The following is a 26,341-nucleotide window of genomic DNA, read 5'->3' on the forward strand; positions in this document are numbered from 1 at the left end:
GAATGTGACTTCCGTGAATGCATACTTTTCATCTTTTCATGAACAATCCGCATACATTCGTGCTCATTCATGAGTGAAACGTGCTCAACGGACAATATGTCATGCCTAGGAAAAGGGATTACATAAAGACACTGACGAAAATATAGGAAACGATCACGAATGAAACACTCAAACAATGCGTGCGTACTAATCATGTGAACTCATAATACTTCTTGTGAGGGTTCTTTGGACCGAGGCTCGAGAGCCAAGATCGGTTCTTCCTGAAGGGGTGCTTTGGACCTAGGCTCGAGAGCCAAGATCGATCTTTCGTGATTGATCGAATCTGCAACGAGGTTAGCTTTGCTAGAAAAAGCATCAACTAACTCATCATCCTTGTGAACAATCACGTCATCTTCATGCAACTCATCATGCTTGTGAGAAATCACATCTTGATCATCATGCAAATCATCATGCTTGTCAGTGTCATCCAAATCATCATGCTTATCATTGTCATTCAAATCATCATCATGCAAATCATGTGTGTCATGCTTGGGAGAAGAAGAGATTGAGAGAGTCTCCGTTTCTTGATTCTGTTCAAAGTACGCCTGCACTTGAGAAAAAAGTCGCAACATCTCTTCCATGTGTCGGTCGTCCATTGCCTTTCTTGCTTTCTTCTCGCGATCAAATTCGGCTTGTCTTTCTTTGGCTTCCAAGCGTGCTTGCTCGCTCTCACGCGCTATGGTTGCCATTCTTTCTTTGGCTTCCAAGTGTGCTTGCTCGTTCTTACGCGCTATGTCTTCCATTCTTTCTTGGTGTTCGCGCTCCATTTGTGCTTTTCTTTGTGCTCTTCTTGCTCGTGTTCTAACTTCCTGTCCATAAACATATGCTCCAACTCCTCCATAGGAGTTAGTGCCATCCTTGGCGTAGATGGGGAAGGGGGAGGGTCGGAAAAACCTCCTGGGTGGGGAAAATTCTTCTTCGCCTCTCTCATGCTCATCACCTCCAAGCGAAGTATCCATTCCGCTTCGAGTGATGACCATTCTGAAGTCGTGGGTTTTTGTGGTCTTGGGTTCTTAAGTTTATGAGGAACTTGGTTTCTTGGGGGTCGTGGTTCTTGAGTTCTTGAGTTCTTGAGGTTCTTCTTTCACTTACAATTTGTGTTAGAGAAGGATCTTCTCTTCACCCGAGTTCTGCTCTTTTTTGCGGGCGCACCCCTTAGCGGCCTTGCGCTCACACCAAGGTTGCTTTTTCCCACCTCACGTCGATTGGCCAGCCTCTAAGTGCACGGTCCGCTCTTAATGAGTGAAAAGAGGCACAAGGGGAGGCTGGACAAGCCCTTCTTTCCTAAGATTCTTGTCACTCTTCAAAAACACGATTAGAAATTGACACGCCCAAGCGAACTTGGGTTCGTGCGACCGCAACAAGCAAAATACATCCTTGTGATTCTTGTGGTTCTTTCCTTGAGTGATACAGAACAGTGCCAAAGCTCTGACACCAATGTAAGGTGCTGAAACCGGCCTGTTCAATCCAAAAAGGGCGGTAGACTTTACTTTAAACCTTGATTTAGCTTTCACCCATTATTAGTCGTCTATTTTACCTGTACTTTCAAGACACAACAAAGGGGAGAGGGATACAGGCTGCTAGATTGCACCTGTATGAGTAGACGGACACCAGATTGGCCCCTAACTTAGGCGCCCCTTTCGGTATTTCTTTATTGTTCAAAAGAGGGAATAAACGCTGTGGTTCCCTACAAGCTGCCCCGCACAAACTCGGCTGAATTTCCACTGTTCCAGCCTGATTTCGGTAGCATAACTGTACTAGAACCCTTCACAGTCAGTATTCCCACGCATTGGCCGACTTTCCCGACGCATACGGGCACTTTACAAAACCTGGCGAGAATCTGCAGCACGCTGAATTCTCTGTTTTCAGCCCTGAAAATGCTCCAGATCGCCTGTACAGCGGTCCCCTTGCGTCCCCGAACCTCCTGGGGGTATTAGGGTCCGTTTAGGGCCAAAACCCTAAACCTGCAAAAATACACAGCAGGCTGTAATTCACTGTTTCGGGCTCCGTTTCGCGTGCCGGTCGCATCCCTAGCAAGTCCTCGAGCTCCCGCACCTGTAGGGCTACTTGCCCTTTGAATTGGACGAGATTTCTGGCGTGAAACCTCTCCGAATTCACCTGTACCTGCGGGGGGATTAGCCGCTAGCTAATCCAGTACCTGTGCAAGAGGCTCTTGCCTCGGCAATCGCGCATGAACCCACACAACTGTACATTGGTCAAATGAAGAGCCCACTAGAGGGGCATAACATACTGCCAAAGGGGAGAGAGAGGGCAGTGCGTAGCGTGCAGGGCATCACTCCTGGCACCGCACTGTGCATAAGAGGGAAAGCAAGCACTCCATAGCTCTTAACCTGTGACAGAGACTTGCAAAATGAGCCTCCCAACTATAAATCACGTTTTTGCCTTCTCTATAAGTAGTAAACTGGCCTCAAAGTGCCAAGTGTCACTCATTTGTGCATTTTCCCGCTTTAGACCCTCGGGTCTAAAAATATCTCACCTGCAGCCTCTGTTGACTTGGCCACAGAGTAACAAAATGATCCCCATGTCAAACTGCACGTAATGACGCGAAGACATTTTCAGGTCCCAAAATAGCAGTTCCCTAAATTTTAGGAGATGCTGCCATTGTATCTTTCTAGGTCATCCGACCCTCTTTGTACACTGCGGCCACATCCAGAACTGAAATGTAGCCTCTGTAGCAAAGGATTCCACTTTGGCTAGTCAATGACCCCACTTGGCTAACCATAGTCCTTGTCCAACCTTAGTGCTCTCTTGCCCTCAGGCCCGGACTCCCTCTGGACAGTTCCACACTAGCTATGCAATGCAGGGCAGTTAGATTTCCCGAGGGGTGTTTCCAAAAAGTGAAAGTAAATAGATAATAAGAAAGAAATCAACAAAAAGGATAGATAGTAGTCACACGCTGGTGACATACCCCCCTCCTGAAATCTCAAACGTCCTCGTTTGCATCTATGTCGTACATGCTTACTGTCAACACTGATGTATTCAACACCTGTCGACACATATACGACACATACATGCTCATTGTCAACCCTGGTGTATTCAACACCTCGTCGACTCATGTATTGCCTGCGTGTGAACCCTGTCCCAATGACATAGTGGTAGCTTCGCACTCTGCCATTGCTTTGAGTCACTAACTTTCCAATGACAAAATGGTAGCTGCACATTTTGCCACTGTCTTATAGTACACGTTGGATCCCGTAACACTTTCGAGCATACCCAAACCGACAGTTTAAGAATGCAGTTACACATGTACTCTTTAATAGAAGCAATCACTGTATCCTTGACAGACTGACAAGAAATACTCACTTCTATAGCACTAACCAAACTTTTGGACATTCCATAAGAGCAATTGCCAAACTGACAATCTGTACAGCTCTAACATTCATGTAACAGGTATTTCATTTGAGCTCACTTTAAATACCATGTACATCATTTGTTTCAGAAGCCATTGTCACACTGACAATCCATGTAGCTTTGAAACTCAAGGGGTCAAGGTAGGTTGCAAATCGAAGGCTTCCAGGTAAAGTGATAACACAGTTGGTGACTCTGCAAGTTCACCTTCTTCCATCCACTTAGCATCCATTGGTGGATAGTTTCTGAACTTTACCAAGTAACGCCTAGCAACCTTGCCTTTCACTTTCCTTTCTTTGTGTGCCAAAATCTGTTCAGGGACCAAGATTTCGTCAAGTTCCTCGACTTCCGGCTGATCTTCAGCTGGTATATCTTCTGGCACATCACCCACATAGGGTCTGAGAAGACTCACATGAAACGCATTGTGAATCTTCCAACTGTCAGGCAATTTCAGCCTATATGCAACATCACTGATTATGTCGCACACTTGAAAAGGCCCATAGTAACGCATGCTGAGCTTTGGAAACACTCTTTCCTTGCCCTTCATCTTCTTTAACCTTGCCTTTTCAAAGCGTAAAAGCACCCAATCACCAAGTGAATATACCACTTCACGACGGTGACGATCAGCTGCTTTCTTTTGCTTTGCCTGAGTCCTTTCTAAGGCCACTTTGACCTTCTTGTACATTTCATCCATGTCCTGAACATACTTATCTGCTTCAAATATCTTGTCCTTTGTATGCAGTATGGGAGGAACTTTCTTGCCACCTTCAACTATTTCAAAAGGTGCCTTGCCAGTTGATGAATGCACTGTATTATTGTATGCATACTCCACCAATGGCAAATACTGCTCCCACTTTCCTTTATGCTCTGACACATAGCACTTCAGCAGATCTAGGACAGTAGAATTTGCCTCTTCTGACTGTCCATCTGTTTGAGGATGAAATGACGAAGAGAATTTGAGCGTGGTACCCATATTCTCAAACAAGCCTTTCCAGAACAAACTAGTCATGCGTGGATCACGGTCGCTAATAATCGACTGTGGCATGCCATGATACTTGAAAATATTGCTCATAAACAAGCGTGCCATCTGATCTGGCTTTATCTTCTTCCTGACAGGAATAAAATGAGCCTGTTTGCTGAATCTGCAAATAATGGTCCAAATACCATCGTTTCCTGTCTGCGTTCTTGGAAGATCAAAGATAAAATCCATAGCAATACTTTCCCATGGTTTATCTGGAATAGGTAGTGGTTGCAATAACCCTGGTGCCTTTTGCCTGTCAAACTTGACCTTTTGGCATATTAGGCATTCTCGCACAAAGGCATCCACATCCCTTCTCAATGTAGGCCAATAGAAGAATGTCTCTACCGCTTTAACTGTAGCATCGATACCACGATGCCCTGCATACGGTGGGACATGACTCTCTTCCATAACTTTGCGTCGCAATGGCTTTGTGACACACAATCTGCCATGCATCATCATGAACCCGTCTTTAAGAAGATAGTGTTCATGACGTTGTCCATCCATTAGTTGCTCGAAGACCCTTGCAAAATCTTCATCATTTGCATACTGTTCTCTCATATCATCAAGTTCATGATGATAAGGAATCGACACAGCTGAAATTTGTGGCTTCCTTGACAAGGCATCAGCCACAACGTTCTTCTTGCCTTCCACATGCACAATCTGAAAATGGAACATGGACAAGATATTTGCCCATCGCATATGCTTCTCAGATAACTTTGTCTGTGTCAAGAAGTATCGCAAGGTCTGATGGTCCGTTTGGACAACAAAGTCTGCACCTAGCAGGTAGTGTTTCCAACTTAAGAGCGCATGAATCACAGCCAGTAACTCTTTCTCATAGACCTGCATGGTCATCTCTGGCCCTTGCAAAATTCTGCTCTCATAGGCTACTACCCTGCCATCTTGCATTAGCACAGCACCAATGCTACTACCGCAGGCATCACATTGGACCACAAATGACTTCCTAAGATCTGGCAAGACAATGACTGGATCTGAAGTCATCTTTTCCTTTAAGAGATTAAAAGCTGAAATCTCTTTCTGTGTCCATCTAAAGGTGACTGCCTTCTTTTGAAGAGCATGTAAAGGTGAAGCAATCTCAGCGAAATTTCGGATAAACCGTCTGTAATAGGAGCATAGTCCCAAAAAGCTTCGGACATCATGCACCGTCTTCAAATTTGGCCATGACTTGATCGCTTCAACTTTTGCAGGATCCATTCTGACACCATCCTTTGAGACAATGTGTCCCAGAAAGTGAATCTCTTCCAGAAAAAACTCACTTTTCTTTGCATTGATGAGCAACCTATGACTGCGTAGCTCTTTGAACACAATGGCCAAGTGATGCCTATGCTCCTCTTCATTCTTTGAGTAGACTATCATGTCATCAAAGAATGTACCAACAAACTGCTGGTGTGGACGGAAAATTCTGTCCATCATCCTATTGAACGTAGCAGGAGCATTTGTGAGACCAAAGGGCATCACTAAAAATTCGTAAAGGCCAAACGTCGTTCTAAAAGCAGTCTTGTGCACATCCTCTGATCTAATGCGGATCTGATGATACCCACTCTTTAGATCTATCCTGCTAAACATAGCTGCTCCTTCTAATTTGTCCATAATATCATCAATTCTAGGTATAGGAAACCTATTCTTGATGGTATTCTTGTTCAGTGCACGGTAGTCGATGCACATACGCCATGAGCCATCCTTTTTCTGCACCAACAACACTGGAGAACAGAATGGAGATGAACTGGGCTGAATCAGCCCCTTTTCTAACAGCTCCTGTACTTGGCCCATTATCTCTTTCTGCTGAGCCGCACTAACCCTGTACGGAGGCTTATTTGGTGGGCTACAGCCTGGCACCAAATCTATCGCATGGTCCTCGGGTCTCTCTGGCGGTAATTGAGACGGTAATGAATCGGAAAAACAGTCACTATACTGTTGTAAAAACATTGACCTTTCTTTATCTAGCACAGATAAATTTGATTCATCACAATCTGACACTTCACGTGCAAAAACCAAGTACGCAGAAAGATGCTTTTTCATTACAGAAGTAATAGCAGAAGCTGATACAGTAGGAATAGACTCCCCTTTAAGCTTTACATCCAGAATGTGAGTCTTTCCCCTGCTCTGTACAGTGATCTTTTTGTTGTAGGCATCCATGATTCCCTGTACACGAAACAACCAAGGAATACCTAACAACACATCACATCCGTCCAGTGGCATGATGTAAAATTCTTCAGCATCTACATAGGACTGGATATGTAGACGCAACTTTCCAATGATGGGTGTCACAGCCTCTGTATGGCCAGGACATGCCAAACCTGCCTCTGCTGTATACCCCATCTCTTCAGGTCTGATTCCCAACTTTGAAGCCAATTCTGGGGAAATAAAGTTGGCTTTGGCACCTGGATCAAAGAAGATAAGCACTGTTTGATCCCTAACCTTTCCCCATGCTCTGCAAAGCTCACTTGCATCTGAATTTGGCTTGTCGCCCACCATATCTGGCACTAGACCAGCCATGGGCTTCTTTCCTTTCTTGTCTTCCTTGTCTTCAGAATCAGCTGGCCTTTTCTTTGTAGGACAGTTGTAAGCGATGTGGCCAGGCTGCTCACATATAAAGCATTTGTTCTCTGTCCTCAGGACCTTCTTTTGCTCTTCTGACTTGCGAGGAAAACGTCTTTTCCATTTCTTTGCTGGTCCTTTTTCTGATTCAGCCGTAGCTTTGTCTTTCCCTGCGTTGGCTGACTCCTGAGTCCCTTTAGGAGCCTCATTGGGAACGTGCTTCTTGGCTGAATTTTTCTTGCCTGATCCTGCCTTGACGCCAGTGTTAAATTCACAATCTTCTCCCTTGAGCAAACCATTGCCAGTGTTTGCTACCTCGATGAGCTGCGTCAAAGTAGTGACTTTGGTCTTTGTGCAGTATTTTCTCAATCCTTTGGGTAGGCCACAACAGTATTTTTCTATCTGTTCTGTCAATGGCACAAACCTATAGGAAGTTACTGGAAGTAGAGCTTTCCAAAACTTCCGATTGTAATCATCCAGATTTCTGCAAGTGGCAGCATTAAGCTGGTGCCATTCTGTCATGACATCTGCTTCGAAATCATCAGATAACCATGCTGCTGCAAAAATCTGCTTGAAGTAAATCCATGTGGACGGAGCTTGCCCTTGAAGCAATAAAGTTGTCCACCATTGTCCCGCATTCCCTGTCAAGAAAGTGGCTGCCTTGCGGACCTTTGAAGCCTCTGTAAAGTTTCCCCCTGCATAGGCCTTGTCAAACTGCTGGAGGAATGAAAGAGCCTTCTTCCTGTCATCAAACCCTGTAAAGGTCGTGAATGACACTCCTTTGCCACCTTCTTTGTACGGAGTTGGCCTCTCCAGCGGCGTTAAATTGTCATATGGAAGTGACTGAAACATGGGAACACTACTAAGGTTCATCTGTGTTCCTTGGCCGCTATTAACTTGACCTGGAAATGCCATATTTGGCTGCTGATTTGTAATTCCAGCCATACCAAAATTTGCTTGTGGCATCCCAAATTGTCCCTGAGTGCTTTGAAACCCTGGTTGCATACCCATGACACTGTACATGGGGTTAGGCATCATCGTTTGAGCACCCCCAAACACTGTTCCTGGCGTATAAAACTGATTTCCAGGTGCATGACCAGCCATGCTCTGAAATACCGATCCACCTCCAAAATAGCCAGGGTGTACTGAAGGTGGTGGGAAGACCTGTTGCATAGCCTGTAAGTTGCTTCCCTGCCCATTAGAACCAGCTATAGGCTGCTGAAAGGTGGCGGGCTGAATTGGTACAGCTTGAAAAACTGGCATCTCAGCCACCTGTTCTTGCACCTTAGGCATACGTTGTGGAGACTGCATGTTCTCCGTCAAGTGTACAGGTGTTTCCATTGACTGTGCGGTATGAATCACCTGTGCTCGAGCCTTAACAGGCTTTTGAATATGATCCAGTGACCCAACTTGCTGAGACGGAACAGGAGGTTGCAGAAAGGCTAAAAACCTTGGGTTCTGCATTACTTGTGTGAACATAGCCACAGCAGTAGCCAACTGGGTCCTGAATATATCATCATCAGTCTGTGGTGGTCTTGAGGACTCACCCACTTCATGTGTCTGTTGACCCTGTGAAGAGGAAACCTCTTCAGTCACATCATCTGGTCTGTCAGCCATAATTACAATTCCCTGTGTCTGGTCTATGATCCCCTGTGTCTTCAAGCCGAAAACTGACCAAGGCTCACTTCTATGGGAAAAAGTGATTTAATCCCGTCGATGGAACCATGAAACCGGCCTGTTCAATCCAAAAAGGGCGGTAGACTTTACTTTAAACCTTGATTTAGCTTTCACCCATTATTAGTCGTCTATTTTACCTGTACTTTCAAGACACAACAAAGGGGAGAGGGATACAGGCTGCTAGATTGCACCTGTATGAGTAGACGGACACCAGATTGGCCCCTAACTTAGGCGCCCCTTTCGGTATTTCTTTATTGTTCAAAAGAGGGAATAAACGCTGTGGTTCCCTACAAGCTGCCCCGCACAAACTCGGCTGAATTTCCACTGTTCCAGCCTGATTTCGGTAGCATAACTGTACTAGAACCCTTCACAGTCAGTATTCCCACGCATTGGCCGACTTTCCCGACGCATACGGGCACTTTACAAAACCTGGCGAGAATCTGCAGCACGCTGAATTCTCTGTTTTCAGCCCTGAAAATGCTCCAGATCGCCTGTACAGCGGTCCCCTTGCGTCCCCGAACCTCCTGGGGGTATTAGGGTCCGTTTAGGGCCAAAACCCTAAACCTGCAAAAATACACAGCAGGCTGTAATTCACTGTTTCGGGCTCCGTTTCGCGTGCCGGTCGCATCCCTAGCAAGTCCTCGAGCTCCCGCACCTGTAGGGCTACTTGCCCTTTGAATTGGACGAGATTTCTGGCGTGAAACCTCTCCGAATTCACCTGTACCTGCGGGGGGATTAGCCGCTAGCTAATCCAGTACCTGTGCAAGAGGCTCTTGCCTCGGCAATCGCGCATGAACCCACACAACTGTACATTGGTCAAATGAAGAGCCCACTAGAGGGGCATAACATACTGCCAAAGGGGAGAGAGAGGGCAGTGCGTAGCGTGCAGGGCATCACTCCTGGCACCGCACTGTGCATAAGAGGGAAAGCAAGCACTCCATAGCTCTTAACCTGTGACAGAGACTTGCAAAATGAGCCTCCCAACTATAAATCACGTTTTTGCCTTCTCTATAAGTAGTAAACTGGCCTCAAAGTGCCAAGTGTCACTCATTTGTGCATTTTCCCGCTTTAGACCCTCGGGTCTAAAAATATCTCACCTGCAGCCTCTGTTGACTTGGCCACAGAGTAACAAAATGATCCCCATGTCAAACTGCACGTAATGACGCGAAGACATTTTCAGGTCCCAAAATAGCAGTTCCCTAAATTTTAGGAGATGCTGCCATTGTATCTTTCTAGGTCATCCGACCCTCTTTGTACACTGCGGCCACATCCAGAACTGAAATGTAGCCTCTGTAGCAAAGGATTCCACTTTGGCTAGTCAATGACCCCACTTGGCTAACCATAGTCCTTGTCCAACCTTAGTGCTCTCTTGCCCTCAGGCCCGGACTCCCTCTGGACAGTTCCACACTAGCTATGCAATGCAGGGCAGTTAGATTTCCCGAGGGGTGTTTCCAAAAAGTGAAAGTAAATAGATAATAAGAAAGAAATCAACAAAAAGGATAGATAGTAGTCACACGCTGGTGACAGGTGCAGCAGAATAAATGTTTGAACTTTGCTCAAGATGAGTGCTCCGAATTGTGCTCAAGGTTCTTTTTTGTTCTTATGGAAGGGAGAGCCTTCCGTTCCTTTAGTGAGAGAGTGCAAGTGATCACAAACAAAGTGGCAAACACTGTGAATGAAGGTGCTGAGACTGAGAGATAGAGAGAGAAGAATACGACACCAGAAAGTTGTCAAACCCTCCTCCGAAGGCCCCACTCTCTATGGCAAGAGCGGTCTACTTATGATTGCACAAACGGGTACAAACTGAATGCATGTGACTGATGCAATGTAGGCTAGGTCGACGACGACGACGGGGATGGCGAGACCGACGCTATGGCTGAAATCTGCTACTCTTTATCTGCTGAATTCTGACTCTATGTCGGTGACGACGATGCAACGATGACGCGCTGAAAACGCAGATGCTGAAATCTGCTTTTCCGGGCTGAAACTGCAAACTTCAATGGATCTGATTGTGCGGCGAGGAGCTGCTGCGGGAAGGTGAGATCTGTGAGGTTTGTGACTTGATAAGGGCTGAAAACTGAAAACGCTGATGGTTCTTGATGTTCCGTCGCGGTAAATCTGCAAAACGTTGGGGCTGATCTGCAAATCAAAAACGCTAGGGCTGAAAATGGCTCTGTTGTCGCCGAATGGCCTGCAAAACAACTGCAAAGCGCTAGGTCTCTTGTTGAGTCTTCTGTCACTAGGGATCTGCAAGAGCAAAAACGTTGGCTGATCTGGTCCAAAAACGCTAGGGCTTGGGGTTCTGCTGAGAAGTTGATTGTTGAGCTAGTGCTCCTGCTGCCTCTTCTGCCAATTAGTGCTAGTCTAGGTTTGCTTATATACAAACTTACTTAATTTGCCCTACCTACTTTCCAACAAAAGTCACTTAAGAATAATAAGTGAAAAATGTCAAAAATAGGGAAAATAGGCTAAATGCACTGGAAAATTCTCCTGAAGGATTCTGATGGATTCTGATGGGAATGCTTATGATTATGCTGTGTGCAACCAGAGGATATGGATCTACAATAAGTGTCTGGGCATGCACGGTCTGCGAACAGACTCACAAAAGTGCCTGTATCTTGTCCACGGACACATACGGTTGGATGTGTCACGTGACATTGAAAGCTTGCCAAGTCCTTGGAGCATGCAGCTTGGTAGCTATGGAACTCCACCACTGCATAGTATTATCTTTGAGAATATCCAACGGCTCGAGAGATCTTTGTTTGTTTAGTGTAGTTCGCTAGGGCACGAATGTTGTCAAAGTGCTGCACTAACAATGATTTTTTTTTTTTGAAAGATACACCAATCCTTTTGCTTGATGGGGTGCAAATCCAAGATGTGGATAATAAAGGTAGGCAAATAGGCTCGACCCTTGTGCACATATTTAAAGGCCCTTGGCCTGTACAAAAGCAGTTATATGTAAAGCAAAACATCCAAAAGCTTTTGATCTAAAGTTTGGTGTTGATGTTTGCCTTGTACATCTTGACACGTCAGCAAGGCTTTCCGCAAAACGTGGGCTGAGTGGTAAAGTTTGCCACACATTTCACGCAATTTTTAGGTTGAGTTTTGTCTTTTAGGGTTTACTTAGATTTTAGGCCCCTCGGCCATTGTCCTTTAGGTTGGTGAAGTTCTTGGGATTTTAGGCCTCTCGGCCAGGATCTTCAAGTTGGTTAGGGTTTAGGGTTAAAAATCTGAACCCATTGCTGCCACATCACAAACTTGTGGCATGTATTATGTGATGCTGATGGTGCAGAGTAGGCTTACATACATACCTACCTACTATAGGTACCCTCATTTATTTTTATTTTTATGTTCCCAAGACTCTCTCTCTCTCTCTCTCTCTCTCTCTCTCTCTCTCTCTCTCTCTCGCGTGTTTGGCCTATTTAAAAGCATCGCATGAGTATAAATTCTCAATTTCATTTTTTGCCATTAAAAGATGTGCATTAATGTCTTGACTGTACACCTGAAGCTTTTCTCTTCAGATCTAGACTTGTGCACATTGAAGTATAAAAACGTATACGTGTGCTCGGGTGTATGTGACACGCAAGAAAAATAACAAAAATGACTACATTGTAGTTTAGATTGTAAATATGTGGATTGTGTGAGAGAGTGATTTGAAATCATGGCTTAGAGTTTCCATTGCCGATGTGTTGGGGTGCAGACCACCGATGGTTTGAAATCTTATGCCAATTGATATAATTCTGTAGGCTTTATGTTCGTTTGTGAAAGAACCTGAAAAGGCCATTAAGAAAGGCCTTTTGGACGTGTGATCAGTGTCATGAGGGGGATTTGTGCTCATTTTGTTTTGTCTAAATTATATGCCTTTTCAGGGTGTTGGCAATACACTAAAGAAGCATTATGAAACATACTTGTTGGAGTATGAGTTAGCTCATGATGATGTAGATGGGGAATGCTGTATACTGTGCCATAGGTAATGTTCACGTTCACTTGTGAAATATGGTTCCAAGGATTCCTTGACAACATAGTGTGTTGATAGTTGCTGCTTGGAACTTATTGCAGTAGTGCTGCTGGTGATTGGGTAAATTGTGGCATATGTGGGGAATGGGCCCATTATGGCTGTGATAAGCGCAATGGATTGGGAGCATTCAAGGTATGGATTGACTTATTTCTGTTGTATTATTGTTTTCTTTTGTACTCAAATGCCTTATTTCTTGGTAGGAACCAAGAGAGAACCTACTTACTGCTGGGTAGCCATTGGTCTTCTTTGTGGATTGAAATTCTAAGTGGGATGCATGGTTGTGAAGTCAGTGAATAATTGATTTTAGTGCTTGTGATGTTTTCTGACATGTTGGGGTTCAGTGTTATCTATTGGGAGTTATTAGGGTCAGGGGATTTCTGTGAAGAGGGAGCAAGAGGGTGTTAAAAGTGCAGGACTTGCATCACGTGCTTCATAGTAAGATCAATGATCACAAAACTTGGCTAACATAAATGAGCAATGGTCCTCAAATGTCCATCTTATTTCCTCTTTCTGGTGGTTTGCATAGTAGACAACACTTATTTCCTATTGGATTAAAAAATCTTTTCAGCACCATGAGAGGGTGGTTCGATCTTAGGTATGTTCGGTCACTGCGTGATAATTTACGGAGCTTGGCTATGTCTAGGCAGTGGCAATGGAATGAAGGGTAGGCGGTTGTCATTCCTAGGGTTTGGAGCATTAAGTTTGTGCTAGCTTGAGGGAAAGGTTTTTCTGTCAGCCTACATTTGTAACAAGTTGTGTAGGCTAATTAGGCTACTCAAATGAGTGTGGTTATGCTATGCTGGATTATGCAGGATTTGAGATTCTTTGTTAACGATATGCAGGAGTACGCCAAAACGGATGGATTGGAGTACATCTGTCCTCGTTGTAGTGTTGCTAGTGGTAGGAGTTCATCAGGGAGGAAAAGAGCGAAAGTCTCCGCAAATGGGTTCTCTCGCTCATTGGAGCCACTTCCACGAACAGCACAAGCTTAACTTTACCAACTGACATACAAAATCAGCCGTTGCTGGTGGTGGTGAAACATAACCTGCAAATTTTAGATGCAGCCCAACTTTGCAACAAAAGAAAAGTGCTGCTTTCCAAGTATTAGCCCAATCATGTTGGAGCCCTTTTTAAGAAGCTCCCCATATTCTTTTGATATTTAAGGTGAGAGCAGCTGTGCCATTTTGTGAGGCAGTTTGTTGTTGCTCCCTGTATTTGCTGTGTATAACAACGAGGTTAATGTTTTTCATCCTTATAAACTAATTTTTAAGTTTAGGTCTCAAACCTATGTTAACCCTTTAAAAGCGAAAGTTCTTTTTGAATATATAAGCGGTAACACAAAGATGATCTGGCCTTCCATGATTTTTGAAAAATGTAGAAAACCTAAGGAAGATCAAGGTCTAGTTCCACAGCTTGAGCAGCAAGAAGTGCAACGCACGGGAGCTAGGTAGTTTGATTTTTTTTGCATAAGGAGGGGTTTTATTTGCAGACCGGCTTGGTTGGTTGGAGCGGAAGTTTGAGTCGTGTGCGCGTGCTTAACTTCATGGACAGATATGAAGCTATTGTTTGTACTGTCTTCCCCTCTACAGTTCTTAAGCAAGTTTTGTGATTTTGGGTTTTCAATCGAGAGCAGCGCTGGACTTTTATGTCTGCAAAATGGTTCAATTTTGGAGTCACTTTATTGAACGTTGGAGTTTGTTTGTAGGTTCTCCTGATCACTTTCTGCTGGCGTTAGAAATGCTAGAACAGCCAATGGTTCTCTCAAATGCTACTAGGCTTGTGCAGTGTTTCCATGCTTGAGGACACCCTAACAGGTTAATTATGCATGTAGTCGTCTATCGTGGTTTGCGTGACATTTGTGTTACCAGGCCAAAGTTGCCTTAAGAGATAAAAGCAGGCGTTGCGTAGACTCAATGGGGCCATCACCAAAGAGAGGAGAAGTGAGATGCACTATGTTGTATTAGCATGGACTAAAGGTGGGCCAACCCAGAAGGCAAGGTAGGGCCATGGCTAGTCCATTTAGCAACGGAGGGGAAGAGGGTACTTTTGCCATCCTTTCTAAGGATAAAACATAGTCTGTCCTTTATTAATGGCCATTTCACATCCAAGGATTGCACGACAAGGGGAAGGGGGTACCTTTGGTGACAATATGGGAGTGTCATCCTTTCTAAAATAAGAAGGCACCCACACGCGGGGGGGGGGGGGGGGGGTGTTTGGGTTTATGAGTTACCGACACCCCTCTCAAATAACTACACCTCAAGAGGGTGCAGCTGCATATTGTGCATCATACCCCATTTTCTTTGTGTGTGAGGGTTGGAGTTTCAGAATCAAAGTTTTCAACCACTTCTTACCATTACTGCACTTAAGACATAGTTTCTATCCTTTATTATGGCCATTTCACATCAAGGACTGAGCAACGAGTCCATTCATAGCACCATCCGTGTTTGGTTGTCATAAATGCGTGAGTAAACCATCAACCCCAACCTCAATTACACCTGCATCTAAAATCATGACCATATGAGGGACGTATTCTTTGACAAATCCAAGAAAGGTCAAGCTATTGCAATTTAGTCGATCAACAAAACCCCACTTACATGGTCCTTTCTGAATAGATTACACTTTCCAAGTTGTGCACAAAGGTAATTTTATTTTACCCTCTTACAAGAAATGTGCATTTCTTACAATTTTTATGTGAAATATGATATTTGGATGTGCTTGTGGTTTGTGGTGTCATATTACTCCGTGAATCTTTCACCCTTTCAATAACATTTCATTGAATAGTAAAGCATAACTAGACCAAGTGAAGTCCACAATTCTAGATTGAGGAAAACCAAGATCACCCATGTGGTTTGAGTAGACGGTGTAGAGAATGATCCTTCAAGGACCATTCGTTGGGAGCCATGGTGGGAGCACATATTAGAGGGGAACGGTCCTTGAAGAACCATTTTCCAAGGAAGGGGGGCAAAAAGTATTCTGCTCGCTAACTTGTCAAGCCTATAGTGGCAAAGGGAGAGAAGGTTAATTATTTCATTTTGGATGCTGACCTGTTAACTGTACAGGTGCTCTGTCATCACCATCATTCCTTGCCACTGTTGCGGTGTCGCATGCTCAAGAACTACACCTGCAAATTTTCCATGAAATTTTCCACGTGCTGACTTGGCGATGATCAGAGCTACTGCGGTGGATTTCATTGTCATCAATGGATAGGAAATGAACGGCCCAGATCAGCTGCCCCTTGCCATGGCCTTGATGGATAGTAATAGTTAGCCAAAATTAGCGTTCTCTATAAGGAGCATAGAGCATCTTCTTAGTCCCAAATGGAGGGCAGAAGAAAAATAGGAGCCTTCCCATCTATTATCAAGAAGTTGTCTTGCATATAGTGATAAGATATCTTTAAAACTTTCCTCTTGCCACACCCCAACAACTCAAAAGAGAGCAATTGCCACACCGTCCAATATGCAATACTCCAAACAGTCGTAAGTTTGAGCAAATTCAAGCTACTAGTTGACCTTTGTCATTCCTTCCTTTCCTATTCTTCTCCATTGCTCATGTCACTTCCCCTTTCCCCTAAGGAATTATTAAAAGCCATCAGGAACGAACAACTATGATGTGTCATATGATGGGTAACATTAAACATTGCGAAGGGGTTGTACCGTTGGTTTGGTAGGAGAGATCGGGAAACAAATATTCCTTATGCGTCATGTGATGGGTGACGGGAGCACTGGAAAGGAAATATCCATTGGTTTGGTAAGAAATCTAAAATGGAGAAAGGAATACACGTAAAGACGCAAGCACAAGAATAAAGATGGGTTCTGAGAAGCTTTTTCTAAAAAGCAATATATTTTTAAGTGTTTTTTGGGAAGAGCAGATGCTTTCTTGGGAGGAATTTGTGTTTGCATTGCATCTGTGCTTGAGAACTACATCTGGGGATGCCCTGAATGTGTGCGTAGCATCAATTTTCAGCTCACTCAGTTTTATTTTGCTTTTGCAGGTACTCCATCATGGAGAAGGAGCAAGGAGGCCTCTGCCTATGCTTAGAGATTTCGAAAACAGAATCAAGAACGGTTTGTAGGGCTTCACGCTCTAGGTACATACGGAAATAGAAAGGAGAGCTCGTCTCTCAAGAATTTCCTGCACGAGAAGTAATTGACCATCGAGTCTAGTGATTTAGAACGGAGGGGTCACTCCGGTTCTTGTGCTTGTAAAAAGATTCTCTTTAAGGTGGGACCAACCTACCTTATGGTCCCAAATACTGTGTCGATCTTCTCCCTCATCTCTTTTGAGCTGAAAGTTTATTTATTTTCAGCTTGTTGATTATTCATGTACACTCCCGTTTGTGACAACGATACTAGAGCTCAGATTCCTCTCTTTCTCTGCAAAGGGGGACAATTTTGAGATGGAACGGTAAGAACCATGACAAGCCACGAAAGAACCGCTGAAGACGAACTTCATTGAGCAACTTATCTCGCTACCGGTTGTCCAAAAGGTTTTGGATGGAATGAAGGAGCTGCAAGGAACAGATGCCGATGGGCGTTAGGAAAATCCTGCTGGTGGTAGCAACCCACAGGAGGAAAATGTGGAAAGAGGTGCCAAAGCTCACAAGGGATCTCTGGATAAGGACAAATGGCGTTCCAAGAGCAAGGGCGAGGAAAGGAAAAAGAAATTTCTTTGCTTAACGAAAGCAAGGATGTCTCTATCTCTTCTCCGTCATACTCTCCCGATTATACTGCTACAGGAGGAAAATGTGGAAAGAGGTGCCGAAGCTCACAAGGGATCTCCGGATAAGGACAAATGGCCTTCCAAGAGCAAGGGCGAGGAAAAAGAAAAAGAACTTTCTTTGCTTAACGAAAGCAAGGATGCCTCTATCTCTTCTCCATCATACTCTCTTGATTATACTGCTACATCTACTTCTCATACAATATCTAAGTCATTTCAAAAGAAGAAAACTCCTACTACTTCCCTACAAAATACTAAAGAGAAGCCCAAGTTCAAGAAGGGTAACCGCAAGCGTCACCACAAGATGCAGGTCTTCAAATTCGACGACAAGGATGTCAAGTTTGACAATTACACAGGATGGAGAGACATCTCCAAGGCATTGTCTTTCATTAGGCAGTTTGAAGCTGCTTTTGCCAACGGGAACTTCACCAAATAATCCAAGTTGCATCATGTTGGGATGCATCTCAAAGAGACGGCAAGCAACTGGGGTTAGCCAAGATTGTTGAAGGTACACAAGCCAGAACATGGGTTCAATTGGCTTGTTTTGACAAGTATTGGTCTTTTCTTCGAAAAATTACGCCTTTCAAGAAGATTTTCGACAAGGAAAAGATGCGAAAGTTCAAAGCACGCCTTCAACCACAGCTTCGGAAGAGCATAAAGGTGTACCCTCATGACACCCTTCAACGGATGATGGAGTTGGCAATCATCGCCGAGGATCTACATTCCAGTGGTACCCCCACTCGGATGGAACATAGCACGTACCGTGCAAGGCAAAGAGTGGTTTATGATGATCAAGAGGACCCGAATCAACCTAAGAAGCCCGAGGGTACCGACAAACGGCTCAAGTATCTCATATCAAATCAAGTACAAACCTTCAAAGAGCAAGGAATGTGCTTCTACAGTGGTGAGAAAGGACACATCAAGATCGACTGCTTGGCTCGACAACAACGACGTTAGGAACAAGCATTGTCACAAACGAGAGCGCATGAATAATCAACAAGCTGAAAATAAGTAAACTTTCAACTCAAAAGAGATGAGGGAGAAGATCGACACAGTATTTGGGACCAAAAGATGGACTAGTCCCCCCCCCCCCCCTTAAAGAGTATCTTTATTAGAGAGAATCTTTTTACAAGCACAAGAACTGGAGTGACCCCTCTGTTTTAAATCTTGACTCTCGATGGTCAATTCCTTCCTGTGCGGGAAATTCCTGAGAGAAGCTTTCAATTCTGTTTCCGTCTATTCCCAGAACGTGAAGCTCTACATATCGTTCCCTGTTCCGTTCTCGAAGTCTCGGAGCATAGGCTGAGGTCTCCTTGCCCCTTCTCCATGTTGGAGTACCTGCAAAAGCACAAAACACAAACAACTCGTATTGCGAATTTACAATCGATACCTGTTGCTCCGAGTGTGAAAAAGCAAACTTCGTACTTTGTCTTCTTGTGAGCACTTGCTGATTCGTAGGCAGAGTCTCTGAATGCTAGCGTTGGTAGAACTCTGTGGAGTGAAGCAGTGGATTTGCTTTTATGAGCTCTTGCCAGCTGCACGAATAGCAGGGAGAGCTAGCACTTCCAAAAGCATGGGCAGCTGGCGACTGTTTTGCAGAGAGAGAGAGAGAGAGAGAGAGAGAGAGAGAGAGAGAGAGAGAGAGAGAGAGAGAGCATGCTATTCCAGCCAGCAACCCAATTGTGGTCGTTTTTTTTTTGGTGAGAGCTTGGCTTGTTTTAAGTGGACTACCCACTTATTAAGTGGGCGGTCGGTCATAAAAAAAAAAAAAAGAACCTGGACAAAACTCAATAAAACTTAGTGAGTTGCAAATTGATGCTACAAAAAGAAATTAACAAAAAACGAGAAATAGTCTATTTAGCAGCATCCCTTTGGCTTCTAAACAGTTGTCCTCAACTGCAGTGCTTGTACATATCCTCTCAGAATCTCGGGATAAGATGCTAATTCTGCTCTGTCATCCATTGAGTGTTTTAGAGTAGAATAATTCTTGAACTTTACCAAATACTTTTGTGTAATCTTCCTGGACTTGAGTCGCCGCTCCTGATGATGAATGATCTGCTCCGGTTGGAGTATTTCTTCCGTTTTCTCAACCTCAGGAGGGGTCCCACATATAGTCGGGATAAACTAACATGGAAAGCATTGTGGATATTCCATATAGATAGTAGCTCTAATTGGAATGTCACATCGCTCACTTGGTCAATTATCTTAAACGGCCCATAATAACGATTGGGAAGTTTTACCACTTTCCCTTTATGAGTTGCTTGTTTCTTTAGTCTTTCCTTCTCAAACTTGAGCAAGACCAATTGACCAATTGTTAAGTCCAGATTCCTTCTGTGCTTGTCCGCAACTTTCTTATGTTTTTCTTCAGAGCGTAAAATTTCTCTCTTAACTTGCTTGTAGGCCGTGTCCAAATCGTGTACAAACTCATCCGTTGCAAAAATCTTATCCTTAGTTACAAGGATCAATGGAAGCAAAGGCTTACCATAAAGAATTTTAAATGGCGCTTTCTCCATAGACGAATGTACGATATTTTTATACGCGTACTCGACAAGGTGCACATATTTCTCCCAGTCAAATTGTCTGCCTGATACATGTCCAACTCTGTGGAATTGGAAATCTCACTCTACCCCATCCATTTGAGGATGATATGCAGAAGGAAAATTTAGCTTTATGCCAAGGTTATCAAACAAAGCATGTCAAAAATTCCTATCATGCGAGGACTCACAATAGACTTGGGTATCCCATGATGCTTAAAGATTTGTGCTAGAAAAATCCTAGCTATATGATCCGCTTTGATTGTTTTCCTGATTGGAGTAAATTGAGCTTGCTTGCTAAATTTGTCCACGACAGTCCAGATCGCATCGTTTCGAGTCTAAGTCTTTGAGAAATCCATAATAAAATCTATGGCAATACTCTCCCAAGGTTGATTAGGCATAAGCAAAGGTTGGTGTAGCCCAGACGTTTTATGCCGATCGTACTTTACCTTTTGGCAAACAAATAATTCCTTGACATGTTGATCCATGTCTGCTTTAAGGCTTGGAGAAAAGAAATATCTTTCCAATGCTAAAGTTGTAGGGAGGATATCCCGATGACCAGCATAAGGTGAAGCATGTGCTTCTTCCATGATTTTCTTCGTCAATGGCACCGCCACACAGATTTCTTGGTGGTGGTAGAGGTAGCCATCCTGAATGGAATAGGGGTATTCATTCTCTCCGTTCTATAATTTACTCCAAATGGAGGAGAAGTCTGGGTCATTTGGATAAAAATACGGAAATGTCTCCAATTCTTGGTGATATACATAAGTAACTACATTCACCCTAGGCCGTCTAGACAATGCATCCGCAACCATATCCTTACTCCAAGTCATATGAAGGATTTGGAAGCAAAACATGGACTAAAAGTTAGCCCATCTCATCTGCTTCTTGAATGGTTTTCGTTGCGTAATGAAATACCACAAACTGTGATGATCAGTTTTGATCACAAAATCCGCTCCGAGAAGATAATGCTTCCAGGTACACAAGGATATTCTTGATGCGTCACGTGATGGGTGACGGGAGCATTGGAAAGGGGATATTCCATTGGTATGGCAGGAAACACGAACTGGAAAAAGGAATGTGCGTAAAGACGCAAGCACACGAATAAAGATGGGTTTTGAGACGCTTTTTTTAAAAAAGCGAAAATTTTAAGTATGTTTGGAAAAAAGCAGATGCTTTCTTGCGAGGAATCTGTGTTTGCATTGCATCTGTGCTTGAGAACTGCATCCGGAGATGCCTAAAATGTGGCTATGTAGCATCAACTTTCAGCTCAGTTTTCTTGAGTTTTGTCCGAGTTCACACTTTAAAAAAAAAAGTGATTGGATGCCCGCTCCCCACTTAAAATAAAAGGACCAGTGCTAACCCATTTGGATGAATTTAACGTAGTGATCTCTCTCTCTCTCTCTCTCTCTCTCTCTCTCTCTCTCTCTCTCTCTCTCTCCCCTCATGCTACAAGTGTTGCCAGCCTTCCCCCGTTTCTAGCGCTACCTTCTATCTCTATTCTGGTCGGGGCACCACACTGGCTATTCTTGCTTGGTGCGGGTGTCTATAAAAGCAACAGATGCTCTCTCTCAACTACCTAGAATCACCAGTGCTAGTAGCAAGGAGCACCTCCGCCGAGAATCTACAAGTGATTGCGAGAAGCTAATACACGAACCTCACTTTACTGCACTCAGAGTGACACGTACCATTTGTGAATTTTCGATACGAGTTATTGTTTCGTGTTTGTGCTTTTGCAGGTACTCCATCACGGAGAATGAGCAAGGAGGATTCGGCCTATGCTCAAAGATTTTGAAAACAAAATCAAGAATAGTCTGGTAGGGCTTCACGCTCTAGGTACAGACGGAAACAAAATTGAGAGCTCGTCTCTCGAGAATTTCCCGTACGGGAAGGAATTGACCATCAAGTGTGATGATTTCAAACGGAGGGGTCGCTTCGGTTCTTGTGCTTATAAAAATATTCTCCCCAATAAAGATTCTCTTTAAGGGGGGGAGGCAGTCCATCTTCTGTCTCCCTCTTGAAAGTTTATTTATTTTCAGCTTATTGATTATTCGTGTGCGCTCCTGTTTGTGATACCCTCTGCAAACATTGGTGGCCAATTTGGTTGATGGGACTCAAGAGGCATATATAAAGTGATTGCAACTGTGCTTGCTAATAGAGTACATCATGTTTAGTATGGCTTCATCAATGATAGAAACATCTTGCACAACATTCTAAGAGTGATGATATTATAAATTGAGTATAATGAATTCACGAGCTGATGGGGCTTGGGGAGAACTTCTCATCATGGATTGGATTTTTCTAACGTTATTTTGGAGTTGTGTGGATTGTGGGGGTCATGAATGCGTGATACTAATACAAGTCTATCGTGCTATGCCATGGCCTTAACAAGGTTCTTGACACTAATACCTTATTTTTGACACTCTACGTTATGTAGATAGTGCTCTAGATGATTTGTAATTAGATTGGAATAAGGGTGATGAGAATGGAGAGTTGTTAAATAACAATAGGTGACCATCTTGAGAGGAAAGCTTTTCGTTGATGTAGTACAACACCTATTTTTTAGAGCTTTCTACAATATTAGTAACATATGAAGTCATGTTTCCACTCGCTTGATGCATTCACAAGAAGTTTTGGACAGATTCTCACAATAATTCCCACATTATGACTTAATGCAACATCATGAGCTTATGTGAGGGAGGCACCGCATACCTAGCTAGGTACGATTGGGGGCACCCCCCCCCCTAGGTCCCTTGCCCCCAATCGTACCTATCTAGGTATGCGGTGCCTCCCGAGCAGAAGTTCATGATGTTATTGTATGAAAAACACTGAAAAAGTCTCCCTTTCCCTACTCGAGAAAATTTCTAAGTCTTCTTGTGATTACAACCAGAAGGCTTTTAGGGAAAGAAAGGAAGAGAGGGTTGTGACATGTCTTTGAGGTGCATCACATAGTAATAATGGCTTTTAAGTTCCTCATATCTTGAAATATCAAATATAGGTCACCATGTGTTCGGTTTTTATAGTGTGGTTTGTATGCCTTGAAATTGTTGATCGGCTAGTCGGTACGCATTGAAGATGAGTTTAAATACTTGTTTGTCCCACTTGGTAGAATGCATAATAGCATTTTGAAAGGAGTTCTTGCTAGTCAATGATCTAGTGAGATACTTGTGTCAGTGCAATCAAGACCCCATGTAGGATAAATCTCTTTGACACAATGTATTTCAATCTAAAATCCTACAGGAAAGGCATGATAGCAATTACACTGAGGTGCGGTAGGGCAATAATGAGAGCTAATGGAGTAGCAAACATGGGGACACCAGGTGGAAAAGAAAAGCCTTTAGGCGGACGCATACAATTTCATGATTCCCTCTATGTTTCATACAGTCTTGCATGTGTAAAACAAGTTAGGCTACATATAATTGACACTAAACTACCAAATGAGCAAGAAGTTCAAGTTATGAGAGACAAGAAATGGCCACAAGTGCACCTTATGGTTAGAGCACAAGAGTGTGGACCACTGTTGTGTGAGATGTCCTTGCAAGAGTGCAACACAAAATTTTGACTTCATAATAATGCTTTTAGTGATTGCATAGCCTAGGTGCTTCTACTACATGGCGATGAAGTGCGTGTTTCAAGGAAGAGTAGTTCATAATTACACCATATTTTATCGAACGTTCATGACAAGACAATGTAGAACATTGTTGTTTTAGGGTGGGTTCAGACTAGATGGCGGAAGAAAACTATGAAGGGGCATCAATGCTCCATGGCGAAAGTTGATTGGTTGAAGTTGAGGCACTCTCCTGCCGGGCCCTCCATTTTTCTTCCGACCCCCCCCGAAAGAGTTGATGGCCTCTCTCAGCCCCCTTTGCTTTTTCACTGTTCCGCCTCCACACTATTCACACTAGGCGGCGACAGATTTACGAAGACATCTTTCTTCCGCCGGCTCAGTCTGAACACAGCCTTAGGTGTGCCTCTTGGTATGTAGGAGTATGAGGCAAAACTTGACCTACTAAGTCAAGCATTTAGTGGTTGTGTAGCGTAGACGACCTACTTTCTCTTGACAATTTTCCACTTAAATATTCTAGGATTTGAGCATGCCAACTAAATCATGACAGAGTTGCAATTTCCCCTTTGATTCCTTCCATTGAGCTACGCCATGCCATCACCAACAACGTTTGTTACCTTCGGTTTGATTTAATTTTTGTAGATAAAACTTTGTTTTTATAATTGAAAAAAAACAAAACAATATGGCCTTTGATGAGACCCATATTTTAAAACCTTGTTTTGGCTATATGTGATTTGAACATAAATTTAAGGCAAGAGATAAAATAATTTGAAGATTTTGGATTATGGATGCATTAGATCCAATTCATTGCTATGGCTTCACGAGTTCATTGATTATGGAAAAAGGTGGTTCCATGCATATATGTGTGGACTAGAGACCCTAATGAAATTATAATTAAGCATCACTACTTGAATAGACAAATTGTTCGGCCAATTGTATAAGTAAAAATGTTAATCTATAATAGATTTTAGAGAGGCTCGTTTTCAATCAACGAGCAAAAAAAACAACGTAAAGTCAATTTTCGAGCAAATATGAGCAACACTCTTGGCAAATTGATGCGAGCGCAAGGTATATCGAAGACATGATCCCACATATCTTGCATGTTTCCTCCAAGACCCATACGATTAAACCTAACTAGTCCACCCCAATTCTAGGTAGATATCTTGAAAACATGAGGCTATTGGCCAACATCCAAGTGACAAGGGATATTATGTTCAAGAATGCCCATCAAACTGTTGTTCCATACCATACATGCTTGAGTTCTCACATTTTGGTGGCATGTCAAAAGCAATGCTCCCCCATCTCTCAATGCTTTGTGTCTACCCATCTTGCTTAGCTTAAATTTTTCTAGCTCGTCTACGTTAGAGCGCCTTTCCATAAACCTATGAAAAGCCCCATCCATGAGAAGGTCCGCTTAGAAATATAGGGTTGCCTAAACAAGTGGATGCATTCCCATAGGCATGGCTGCCAGTTGCATCCACCGATGACTGATTGTGGCAAAGCAAACAACGTGGATGTGAATTCAATTGGGCCTTTTGTTGTTTGCATTCAAATGCTAGCTCCACTCTACTGGGACAGACCCACACCTTCCTCCACTCCTTCTATGTGTCCCTCCATGTCCCTTCTGCCTATCCAACCCATATGGACGACGGATGCCACTTGGTTGCTTCTCCCAAGGTATGTTGGTGAGTGTATTGAGCATGCACAAATGCGCCTTGTAAGAAGTAGTACTCATCTGCATGTGTGAAAGCACTGAGAGACACAATAAATTTGTTGTAATGTCGATTCAAATATACGAGGTGCCTCTTTGTGTATCAAGCCATGGCGTACTCATGGCTACGTGTGTAAACGAGTCTCTCTCTCTCTCTCTGTATATATATATATATATATATATATATATATATATATATATATATATATATATATATATATATGTGTGTGTGTGTGTGTGTGTGTGTGTGTATATATATATACACACATATATATAGTATCATCACAAGCTCTTGCCTCTGGCGGGTCCTCTTCAATGCTTTTGCTAATTCAATCCTATACTTGCATTCTCATAGCACTACAATCCTCATAACAGTACCATGACTGCCAGTACGTACACCGTTTCGTGCACCGTGGCATCCAATTTCCTCGACTTGTCCGTGCCCCAATGTGCCAATTCCTTCTCACAAATCTTATGTAGCAGCACGGGGTACTCTGCCTGTTGTAGCAGCACTTAGGTTGCACTCACCTTCTGAAAGCCTACCTACACCCACCATCTATCCAGCGAGTGACCATTGCCACTAAACAAGCCAACAACCATTGGTGAGATTCCTGCTCTTGCACTGCCGCTTTCTCCTCAACTCACTCTATCGCCACCTAAATCTGCAGCTCAGTTCGCGTCGCTGCCAGTGGCGCCCTTAATTCGAATTTTTGCTAGCAAAGATCAGCCAAGAGAGAAAGAATTCGACGGCTACTGATAGTGAAAATCGCTTTTGACCTCTTTGTACACCCTCTCGAGCCCTTCTCGAAACCAGTCCGCACCGGCGCGGACTGGTTATAGCAGGTTTAGTAAACTAATCAAAACTATGCGTTTTGTTTTTTTATTAAAAAATCGACATACGAAAGCCTCCCTATGACCAGTTCGAAATTGCCACCAACGGCGGATCCGAGACTGCTGCTCTATATTTTTTAAAGGAAAAATTGACAAATACCCCTCTTGTTTGCACAAATTCCCCAAATACCCCTCAAATTTCAAAAATTCCAAGAGTACCCCCAATATTTAGTCATAAATTCACAAAATGACCTCCTTCCCAAAATACCCCTGGTTGTGAGATTAAATTTCTTCAAAGATAGAA

At 43.5% G+C, this 26,341-nt stretch overlaps 1 protein-coding gene across 3 annotated transcripts in view; it reads left to right on the forward strand.

Annotated features, from left to right (window-relative positions):
• Nucleotides 1-13,950, forward strand: part of LOC147464607 (ARID/BRIGHT DNA-binding domain-containing protein) — a 31,718-nt gene extending 17,768 nt beyond the window's left edge. For all 3 annotated transcript variants that reach the window (XM_086515977.1, XM_086515964.1, XM_086515970.1), the window contains 3 exons: nucleotides 12,532-12,632; nucleotides 12,722-12,812; nucleotides 13,523-13,950. In XM_086515977.1, the coding sequence (XP_086372103.1) occupies nucleotides 12,532-12,632; nucleotides 12,722-12,812; nucleotides 13,523-13,672 (342 nt within the window). In that variant the 3' untranslated portion in view covers nucleotides 13,673-13,950. The remainder of the gene's footprint in view (nucleotides 1-12,531; nucleotides 12,633-12,721; nucleotides 12,813-13,522) is intronic.
• Nucleotides 13,951-26,341: the final 12,391 nt, after the last annotated feature.

This window comes from Adiantum capillus-veneris, chromosome 1, assembly GCF_014529385.1.
Source record: "Adiantum capillus-veneris isolate H3 chromosome 1, ASM1452938v2, whole genome shotgun sequence".
Lineage (NCBI taxonomy): Eukaryota > Viridiplantae > Streptophyta > Polypodiopsida > Polypodiales > Pteridaceae > Adiantum > Adiantum capillus-veneris.